Genomic DNA, 9,875 nt, shown 5'->3' with positions numbered 1-9,875 from the left:
AAACAATGCTACTGATGTCTTTTATCTGATACAGGAGGGGATGTCCCTATGTAGCAATTGATACACTTGAAAATGCCCCTGTGATATTAATATATGGCACCTGAAGTCTCATCAGCCATCAATTAAGGGGAGGATTTCAGGGCTTTACCTAGGTGTGGGGGACCCTCATACACACACAAAAATTAACTATAGGAAGCAGAACCTTTAGACAAAGAGTAGAAATAGAGATTTATTTATTATTATTTTATTAAAATACAACCAAGTTCCTTATACAAATAAAGGAATTTCTGTTGTTTCCAAGAAGCAATTCTTTTATCAAAAGAAAACCATTCACGGAAAAGAAAAGAAGTCATCAACACTAGCTAAGAGGCATGCATTGCAATCCCAACAGAGCGAGTGCAAAATAAAACATAGGCTCTTCTCTTTCGCATTCTATATTGAAAACCCTTGCATTTGGTCACTTTAAAAAATAAGCATTTAGAACCGACCTCCAGGCCACTTGGTAAGGAACCCCCCTCCCCCTTTTGCTACAAAGTACAGCAGTTAACATGAACCGGCTACATTCCAAGTCAGGGAATGGGGGGCAGGTGGACAAATTAAGGGCAAGGCAAACCAAATCTCCCAGTGTGTTTCAGATTGTCTATGCACAATATCGCCACTTAGATGGCCCATCAGCAAGGCGCAAGGTTTGCAGGACTCCTGGCTCAAGAAAAATGTGAAGTAAGGAATATCGAAATACCCCCATCCTGTCTTGGGTTCTGTACATTAACCCATGCCTCTAACAAAGGTAGGGGGGCTGTGGAAAATGAAGGCCCCCCATCCCCATTTCATTTGAGTCCAGACATGCACCAAGGATTTGCTCTGAGATCTTTCATGCAACTGTTTCCTGTGCAATGGAGCAACCACAAGCAGACTTGATGTCCTCAGTTATGTTGCACCCTGACACCCCCATCCCGGGGAATATCCAGAATGTTGGGCGCTGTCGTGTGGCAAAGAGATGTAGCGCTGTCAGGAACCTGAGCATCGATCAGTAACGGTTGCTGTGTGCACGCAATCGGATTGCAATGGGTACATTCAGAAAATGGCGGGCGAATGAATTGCAGGTGTTTAGCGGTTGCTAGAGAAAAGGGTTCAGGAAGGAAGGGAGTGACAAAGGCCACGAAACAGTTAACCTCTGCTGGATCCGCCCAGCAGGGATATGGATCGCAGTGCCACGTTCCAACTCTATAATATTTTGCACACACGTGAATCACCATTATCAATTTAAAAGCGCACACACAGAGAAGTCAGTGGAAGCAGACTTTTTCGGCGAGAAGGCTCAAATGTTGGTTTGCAGGGGGGGATATGAAGCACTGGCGTGGGATCTTAGCACTTTAAATCTGGGAGCAGATCAGTGAAGCGTGTGCCGTGGCTGTTTTTGCCAAATCTCCCTTTGATGAACAAAAGCCCACAAATTCAAAAACCATTCTGCGATGGGAAAGCGGCAAGGCGGCAGGGGTGAGAGCTGGTAGAAATCAATAATTCAAATGCACATATGCCACTGCTTCTGAAACACACATTTCCTCTAAACAGAGCAGCTACGGGTGCAGGGAACAAATTGGATGCAAGTCCGGGATAGGGGCTTACAGAGCTGCTCAACATTTTTTTAAAAGGAGCAATGAAGAAAATGCCTAAAAACTGCATACATTCAAATACTGGCTTAAAACCCTGGTCAGCTATACAGCAGAGCCTACCAGGCCACGATAAAACAGTAACCGGCTGAGGAAGTTAACTAGATTCCTGCCAAAATATAAACTAGAAGGTGGAGCTGAAGAATTGACTGCAGTCCAGGAACATGTGCAGGACTCCTCTGCTGGCCAAGGCGAGTCCTCAACCCCTTTATATATCTATTTTCGTGGCAGTCATGCTTTTTTCTCAAGATGCCCACCTGAGGCTCTCTTGCTGCCACCCCAGAGATGCCAAGATCAGTTTCTGCACAGCACCCAATGATCTTTTGCTGTGGTTTCACCTGGGAGGGCTGGTGGCCAATGCCAGCTCAGGGCCAGGTAACCACATCCTCTGGGGATCAGGTATGTGGACCTGGTCCCCAGGGAAATCCTTGGGCTGACGCACCATCAAATGAATTAAAATCAGCAGCACTGAACTCTTGAGAGCACAAGCATGTCTGCACCAGAACTGCTGCCTCCAACGTTGGCTTTTAAAATAGCTAGAAGTGGGAACGCGAGGAAATCAGGCTCTTGTGGGGTGGGGTAGAGGAACGATGCAGCAGAGGACAACTGCACAGCAAACTTTGGGGAGGGGGATAACTCCCCTCAAAATGGCTTGCGCAGAGACACATGCAACCCCACACGTGACGTTCCTTTCGCTGCAAGGCGGATAAGGAGGAATCATCAGAACGCTGAAAGTACACAGGTGGGCGGACTTGCCAATTGGTGTGTTTCCAGACAGCGGCAGGGGACGGGAATAGAAACTGAGGCAGATACGGAGACAAAGGAATTTAGAGGTTGGGTCAGTTTCGAAACAGGAGCTAACACAAAACCGATTTGATGGCGAGTCTCGGTTGGCCGATATCAGAGTCTACTGCTACGAAACACCACTCACGGCTCGCCTCAGGTTAGCTGGCACAAAGCCCCTCTTACTCGCGAGGTGAACTATTTATGGATCTTTAAAGGGAAGCGTTAACAGGTTTTTCTGCAGACAATTGTCTCCGGGTTGTTTAAATGGATGGGCCCATCACCAATTTTCCACCAGAGATGTCTTGTCTCATCATGGCTAACACCTGGGACTCAAGTCACATGATCAGGTGTGACCATTTCCCCATCCCCTAATAATTCCCCCTCTGCAAGTCACTTCCTGGGAATTCAGATTTTTAATTTACAGAAAAGAAGTCTGTTGAAAATGGATCAGCCCACAACCGTTAAGCCATTCGTGGTACTCACGATGAGCATATATGGATCAAGAGATAACAAGAAAAGAGAATTTGGAGGTGGGAAAGATTGTGAATCCCTCGCCAGTCCTTGAGACAGGAAGGTAGGATTCACAAAACCGTCCCCTATTGGGTCTCCAGATTTAGCTTTTGATAATTTTCCAGGGGTTGGTATCTCAATTTTGCTTGGAGCAAGTTCAGGAGGAAAGTTTAGGGGTAGTTTACGGCATCAAGACAAATTTGGCCTAACAACGATCCTCTTTTTTTGCAAACTCTGCTTGAGTTAAGGGAGGCGAAAGCACCCCATAATCACAAAAGGCATTCACAGTATCTCCCGACGAGCGGAACACGTACAGAGATATCTTCCTCGCACCCGTTTCTTTGGCAAGATTCACGCAAAGAAAGAAAATGAAGTTAAAAAAAGAAGAAGTCATCTTCTCTACAGAGCTTATAATAAAAGCATTTGGTATGTACATTCTAACCGTCTTAAAACCTTCGCAGTGGTTATTAAAGTGCAGAATTTGTTCTGTCTACGACAGACACTCTTCCTTCGCTAAGTCTGTTTCCTGGTAACCCAAGCGGAGGTCAGTAGAAACAAGAAACAGAAAATAGAACAATAAAACGAAAAAAAACCCCCCAAAACCAACACCATTTGCAGCAGGAAAGGAGGGAAAGATGAGGGACGGGCAGTCAGGGAAAACCTTCTGAAGACATGTTCTGAGACAGCTCGGTTTCTGGTCTGCTACCTGTTCAAGTACAAGACGAAGACTAGGGGTGGAAGGTTACTGGCCTTAAAATGTGCTAAGCCGCTCAGATTTGCAAGCTCTGAAGCTCTGGGTGATAACTGGAAAGAGACTATGAAATGTGTGCCACTGTGTGTGTGTGTGTGTGTGTGTGTGTGTGTGTGTGTGTGTGGGCACTGTGCAATTAAATCTTAAAAGCAGAAGCAGTCCTGGGCAAGAGAGGACCATTTTCACAAAGGTATCTAAGCACATTGCTTGCTGTTAAATCTCAACAAGCTCTGCCTATTTCACACAGCATACAGGCTACCCCTATGCTACCCCTGGGTATATAGATCTAGAAACCTCAGAGGACTCTGCCCCCATGCAGCGCACAGGGTATTTCCTGAGGACCACGGGTGGGAAGCTGCACAGAGAAGCTGCACAGAAGCTGAAACCAGAATTATTATTTTTTAAAGTTCACATGAGAACATCAGGGATGCTCCTGCCGGCAAATGAGATCTGCATTCCTTGAAGTTACTCTCTGTTTGCCTTTGCCCAGTCTGCGTCAAACCCTGCACATCCACTTGTCGTAAGCTGCAAGATAAGAAACCTGGGTTGTGTGCACGGATATATTTAAGTGTTTCTATTATCTGCATCAACCTCCACAGCCAGCCACAGATCACGTGTGCCACGCGCTAGCGATTTGGCTTTTTTAAAAAAATATTAATTAAGAGGAGAGCTTTTACCCTGCTTTGCTTCCCTGTGGAACTGAAAAACTGGCCTTTGTAAATGAACTCCCTGTACTCACAGGCAGGTTTCATATCCATCGCACGACTAATGTGCGGTTCTATTACGTTGGACGACAGGCTCCGCCAGAGAGATGCATTTGGGCAGGACCACAGACCCTGCTAAACATGGCAGCCTCACATCTAGCTATGCTCCCTTGCCCTGGCCCTGTAGCATGCAATAATGAACTTATGACATGCTTTACTACCTCTTCTGGTGGGGCAAGGTCTTGACACATGGCTGCCATTTTGGGCAGCAGTCTTGAGTTTTAAAATCTGTTTACATGCTAAAAAACAAAACAAAATCCAGCTACTCCATACACAACTCCCCTTGGCTTTCTGGAGTCAAATCTCCTGCAAAGATGGCTCCCAAATTTTCTCAGCGCAGGAACACCGGTGTCAACCCCGGAAATGAGTTAAGGGCAGCCCCTGCAAAATATGGCTACATGTCCTACCAGCCTTAGCAGAGGAATTCAAGGCAGTGGGAACTTGAGTGCAGAGGAGAGTTCTAAGTTAAAAATAAAACCAGAGAGAGCAGGGTGTTGTTTGCAAACCTCCTATGGAACAATAAATCTGGCTTCTTGCATTATGCATACATACATAGGTGGACTATCTTAAGGTTCCCTCCCATGACCAACTATGTGGTGTGTCCGTAATTATTCCCTGTGATTAATCAGCTCGGGACAGAATCACAAACTGCAACATTTTGGACAGGACTTTGCAGACCAGGCCCTGGCAGGACTTTGCAGAGCCAAGACGCTAAGCTGGGTTCAAGATGCTAAGCTCTGGCAACTCCAGAGATATACTTATATGCTTTTGGAAAGCTCAGCATGAGAATATGTCATCCGCAAAGGCAAAAAGCCCCCCTTTTGCACTTGTTCAAAGGTGGACTGTGTCCTTTGGCCGCAAAGGTGGCCAACCTATGCAGCCTTGACCAACCGGGTGCCCTCAAGATGTCTTGGACTGCAACTCCCATCGGCCCCGGCCAGCGTAGTTGGGAATTGTAGTCCGAATAATCCGGGGAGCACCCAGTTGGCCAAAGGGACAACCTCTCTGAATTTCCAGATGCGGTTCTTTTATTTGGTCATCGTTCTCACTGCAGAAAGTGATGCTCAAGACTTAGTAAAACAACAACAGCAACAGCTCCCCTAGTCTGGCGAACTTAGAACTGGTCTACTGCATTGGGCTGCAGCGAATGTGCATTTATGCACATATGTGCTTGTCCATTGTGATCTGAACACTGTTCCTGGGCCAAGAAGGGGGGAAATGCTATATTACTCAGAGGATTTCCATGTTAGGTAGAAAAGGAGGGGAGAATCCGTCTCCCTGACATCTGGTTTTCTACATGTAAGGAGAGAGAGAGATGATAAACCACTGAAACATAAAACAGTATCTATACCTCACCTGCTGATTATGCAGACCAAGCTGGAAACATCCTTGACTCTGAACTGTCGAACTATCTACAGACATCAAGCCTCTGCAACCAGCAGCTTGGGTTCAGGAACCACTTTACGCCGCATCTAGCCTTCTGCAAAGTCTTTAGCTCTCTTTCTTGCAAAAAGGGCTTAAAAAAATAAATCTTACCTTGCATGGAAGAGGAACATTGGGAAGTGTAGATAACAGGGGAGCTTGACACATATGCCTAATACAATATGGATTTTTGATTCTTTCTTTTTTTGCAGTACTTAAAATAAAAAGGAGGCGGGACCAACAGGCTGGAACACAGAACACGCACACACAAAATATAATTAGGACCCGCATTGTATAAAGCAGACATTGGGAGCATTCGGATTTTCCAGAAATATAATGTCATGTTTTGCAGAGGGGGGAAGGAGGAGGTTAGCTACAAAATTGGAACAGGGCAGAGACAAGCAGCAGAAACACAGCCTTTGGGGGGTGGAACGAGACAAACCCCAACCTGGAACGAGACCCTGCCCAGGACCCCAATGTTCACTATGTACTGTACATTAAAATTAAACGCCAAGAGCAAATCAAAACCGATGGGAGCCAAAGGGCTAGGATTTAAACGGAGGAGAGGTGGGAAAGAGCAGAAAGTGCGAAGGAGAAAAGAAGAGGAAGGAGGAGAGAATTTAAATTAATGGCAAGATACAGTACATGTTAACACTGATTGCACAAGAACCCTTTCACTCTCTGGTGGGAAAGGGGGGGGGGAACGACAGGCATCAATTACCCAGGACATTTATATGCAAAATATATACACAAATCTAGATTAGCTAAGTATATATGTACACATAAGTAGTACTGTACACACAGGGGAAGGGAAGAGGGATTCTGCCAAATGTTTCAATGCCTGGTTCAGTCGCCGTCGTGCAAATCTGCTGTTCCAAGTCGGGACCGTCTGCAAGAGGGTTTGGCTAATTCGCATCCGCCTCTGGGCTTCCGCTCGAAAGCAGGGAGCTGCCTCTGCGTCAGTGCAGATGCCACCAGACAGAAAATGATACAGAACTGAAGCAAAAATCTGTCCCGGCTCTGCTCCATGTTGGTCTTCTGGTGGCTCTTGACTGAGTCAGTCACCCACTGATCTCCGGGGCTCCTGGCACGAGAGGTTGTATTCAGAAGCAGAGGAAACCGCCCAGAGGACACTGTAATTGTGTCGGGTTAAAAAGGAGCGCCCTACTGTTCCTCTCGCAGAGCAGCACAGTACAGGGTGTGTGTATTTGGGTGTGTGTGTGTGTCAAAAATGTCTATAAAAATGCGCTGCCCTTTCCTAAAACAAAGAAGCAGGGAACGCAATGCCAAACTTTTGTCTTTGGGGTTTCCGTAAAGCACACCTGCCGCTCCAGCTTCAAAGAGCGCTGCTTCCCCCATCCCATCCCACCCCACCCCACCCCCCCACCCCTGAAATCTGGGCACTTGGTTGGTCTCTAGCAACATGCCTTTGGGTAGTCAGTTGTGCAGGAGTACAAAAATCAAGTCACGAGAGGTTCGGGGACCAAACCAAACGTCCGGCGAGTCGCCCACCCAGACGCCAGCTTCCTTTCCGTTTGAAAAAGATAGAAGCCCGCTGGCTGATGTAAGGGAAACAAGGCGGCGTCTTCCCCTAGTGCTCAGCATCCATTGCGTCCAAGTATTTCGCTTCAATGATCCTTGGAAGCAAGTTATACCTGGGTGGAAGAAGGGGGACACCATTAAATTCTGCGCTAAGCAGAAGACTTTCCGCGTGGCTCTTTTGGGCTCTGCACCTAACGCATTGCAAGGGCACAGGAAAGTGCTGAGCCACACCAGTGGTCCAAGGAGCTCAGCACCTCCTACACTGGCTGGCAGTGACTCTCTGGGAATTCAGAGCAGGGAATCTATCCCAGAGCTACCTGGGGAGATGAACCCGGGACTTTTCTGTGTGGAAAGCAGATGCTCCATCTCTGAACTGCCTTACGACCCGGGAAGAGAATCTGCTGTGCATGCAGGAAGACCCCAGGATAATTTGCAACAAGAAATGCAGGATACATCATAATAGCAATCATCATCATCACAGCTGTCCATGGAGGCACAGGTCAAATCTGTATCCAGGGCAGCTGTCTATCAGCTCCATCTGGTACACAGGCTGAGACCCTACCTGCCCGCAAACTGTCTCGCCAGAGTGGTGCATGCTCTGGTTATCTCCCGCTTGGACTACTGCAATGCGCTCTACGTGGGGCTACCTTGGAAGGTGACCCGGAAACTACAACTAATCCAGAATGCGGCAGCTAGATTGGTGACTGGTCCTGAAAGATCCCAGTACGTTTCCGAGCACAATTCAAAGTGTTGGTGCTGACCTTTAAAGCCCTAAATGGCCTCGGTCCTGTATACCTGAAGGAGCGTCTCCACCCCCATCATTCTGCCCAGACACTGAGGTCCAGCGCTGAGGGCCTTCTGGCGGTTCCCTCACTACGAAAGTGAGGTTACAGGGAACCAGGTAGAGGGCCTTCTCGGTAGTGGCGCCTGCCCTGTGGAACGCCCTTCCAGCAGATGTCAAGGCAACAAACAACTATTTTACTTTTAAAAGACAACTGAAGACGGCCCTGTTTAGGGAAGTTTTTAATGTCTGACGCTGTATTGTTTTTAATATTCAGTTGGAAGCCGCTCAGAGTGGCTGGGGAAACCCAGCCAGATGGGCGGGGTATAAATTATTATTATTATTATTATTATTATTATTATTATTATCTCCAAGGTGATCTCTGTGGCTTCCGGCACCACGCCTGTTGGCAGACCAGCTCTGTGTTACACAGATGTCTGCAACATCAACCCGCTGTGTGTGAATCCCTTGCAGACGGCCGCAGTGCCTGGAGGCAGACAGCCAAGTCGTGCATCCGCAGCAGTGACCAGAGAAGGAATGACCGCTGGGAGGAGCGCAGAGAGCAGAAAAGTCATGGTGCATCTGAGGCAGCACAACTGGACGTCTTCACCTGCCCCGGCTGCAACAAAACATGTCACAGCAGGCGCACTCCTCTGTTGTCTCCCGAGACAGACCAATGCCAGCTAAATATTTATATCCCACTTTGCTCGAATGAGCGTAGGGTTGTTTACATGCTTCCCTGCCCCGCTTCCATTTTGCGCCTCACAACATCCCTGCAAAGTAGGTCAGGCTGGTCTACCGTCCTGCCCACCCCCCAAAGTGCATTTCATGGCTGAGCACGCATTTCAACCCTGGTTGCGCCTGGCTCTTATAGCCTGACTCTCTAACCCAGTGATGGCCAAACTTGGCCCTCCAGCTGTTTTGGGAGTACAATTCCCATCATCCCTGACCACTGGTCCTGTTAGCTAGGGATGATGGGAGTTGTAGTCCAAAAACAGCTAGAGGGCCAAGTTTGGCCATCACTGCTCTAACCACTACCAGCAGGATAAAAGCCCAAAGCCCTCTTGGGCAAGAAGCACATCTCCGCAGCGTACCTGATAGGGACCATTCCGATCATGATGAGGGGGAAGATCATCTTCATGTACGGCAGGGGAGACATCCCAAATCCACAAAGGATGAGGAGCTGGAGGACCTGCAGACCCGTGAAGTAGTGGATCTTCCTCTGGGGCACCCGGCGGATGTAATGTGTCGGAGGGTAGGCCGTCTGGAAACGACAAGGGTGTTAGCGAGAGACTGAGGCTGCCGCACTCTCCACCCCACCCCACCCCATCCTTCATCAGAGGAGCTGCTTCCAGGAGAAAATCTGTGAGGGGATTTTCTGTCTGTGCCATAAAATAATAATAATTTATTTTATTGGGTTTTATAAACAGGAATAATGTTATACAAACAAGTATACCGAGTTTTCTCATGTCATTTGTATATCACAAAAATAACATGATATAGTGGTGCCTCGAGTTACAAACACTTCAGGTTACAAACTCCTCTAGCCCAGAAGTAGTTGCTTCGGGTTGCGAACTTTGCCCCAGGTTGAGAACAGAAATCGCGCGGCGGCGGCGGCAGGCCCATTAGCGAAAGCACGCCTCAGGTTA

General features: G+C 47.7%; 1 protein-coding gene across 6 annotated transcripts in view; it reads right to left on the bottom strand.

Moving 5' to 3' along the window:
- Window positions 1–216: 216 nt before the first annotated feature.
- Window positions 217–9,875, bottom strand: part of SLC4A11 (solute carrier family 4 member 11) — a 249,849-nt gene continuing 240,190 nt past the window's right edge. For all 6 annotated transcript variants that reach the window (XM_079990778.1, XM_079990781.1, XM_079990776.1 and 3 more), the window contains exons 19-20: window positions 9,321–9,490; window positions 217–7,558 (exon numbers count right to left, since the gene is read on the bottom strand). In XM_079990778.1, the coding sequence (XP_079846904.1) occupies window positions 7,495–7,558; window positions 9,321–9,490 (234 nt within the window). In that variant the 3' untranslated portion in view covers window positions 217–7,494. The remainder of the gene's footprint in view (window positions 7,559–9,320; window positions 9,491–9,875) is intronic.

The sequence above is a fragment of the Podarcis cretensis genome (genome assembly GCF_951804945.1).
Source record: "Podarcis cretensis genome assembly, chromosome: 9".
NCBI classification, from domain to species: domain Eukaryota; kingdom Metazoa; phylum Chordata; class Lepidosauria; order Squamata; family Lacertidae; genus Podarcis; species Podarcis cretensis.
This window is presented reverse-complemented; position numbering and strand designations above follow the sequence as displayed.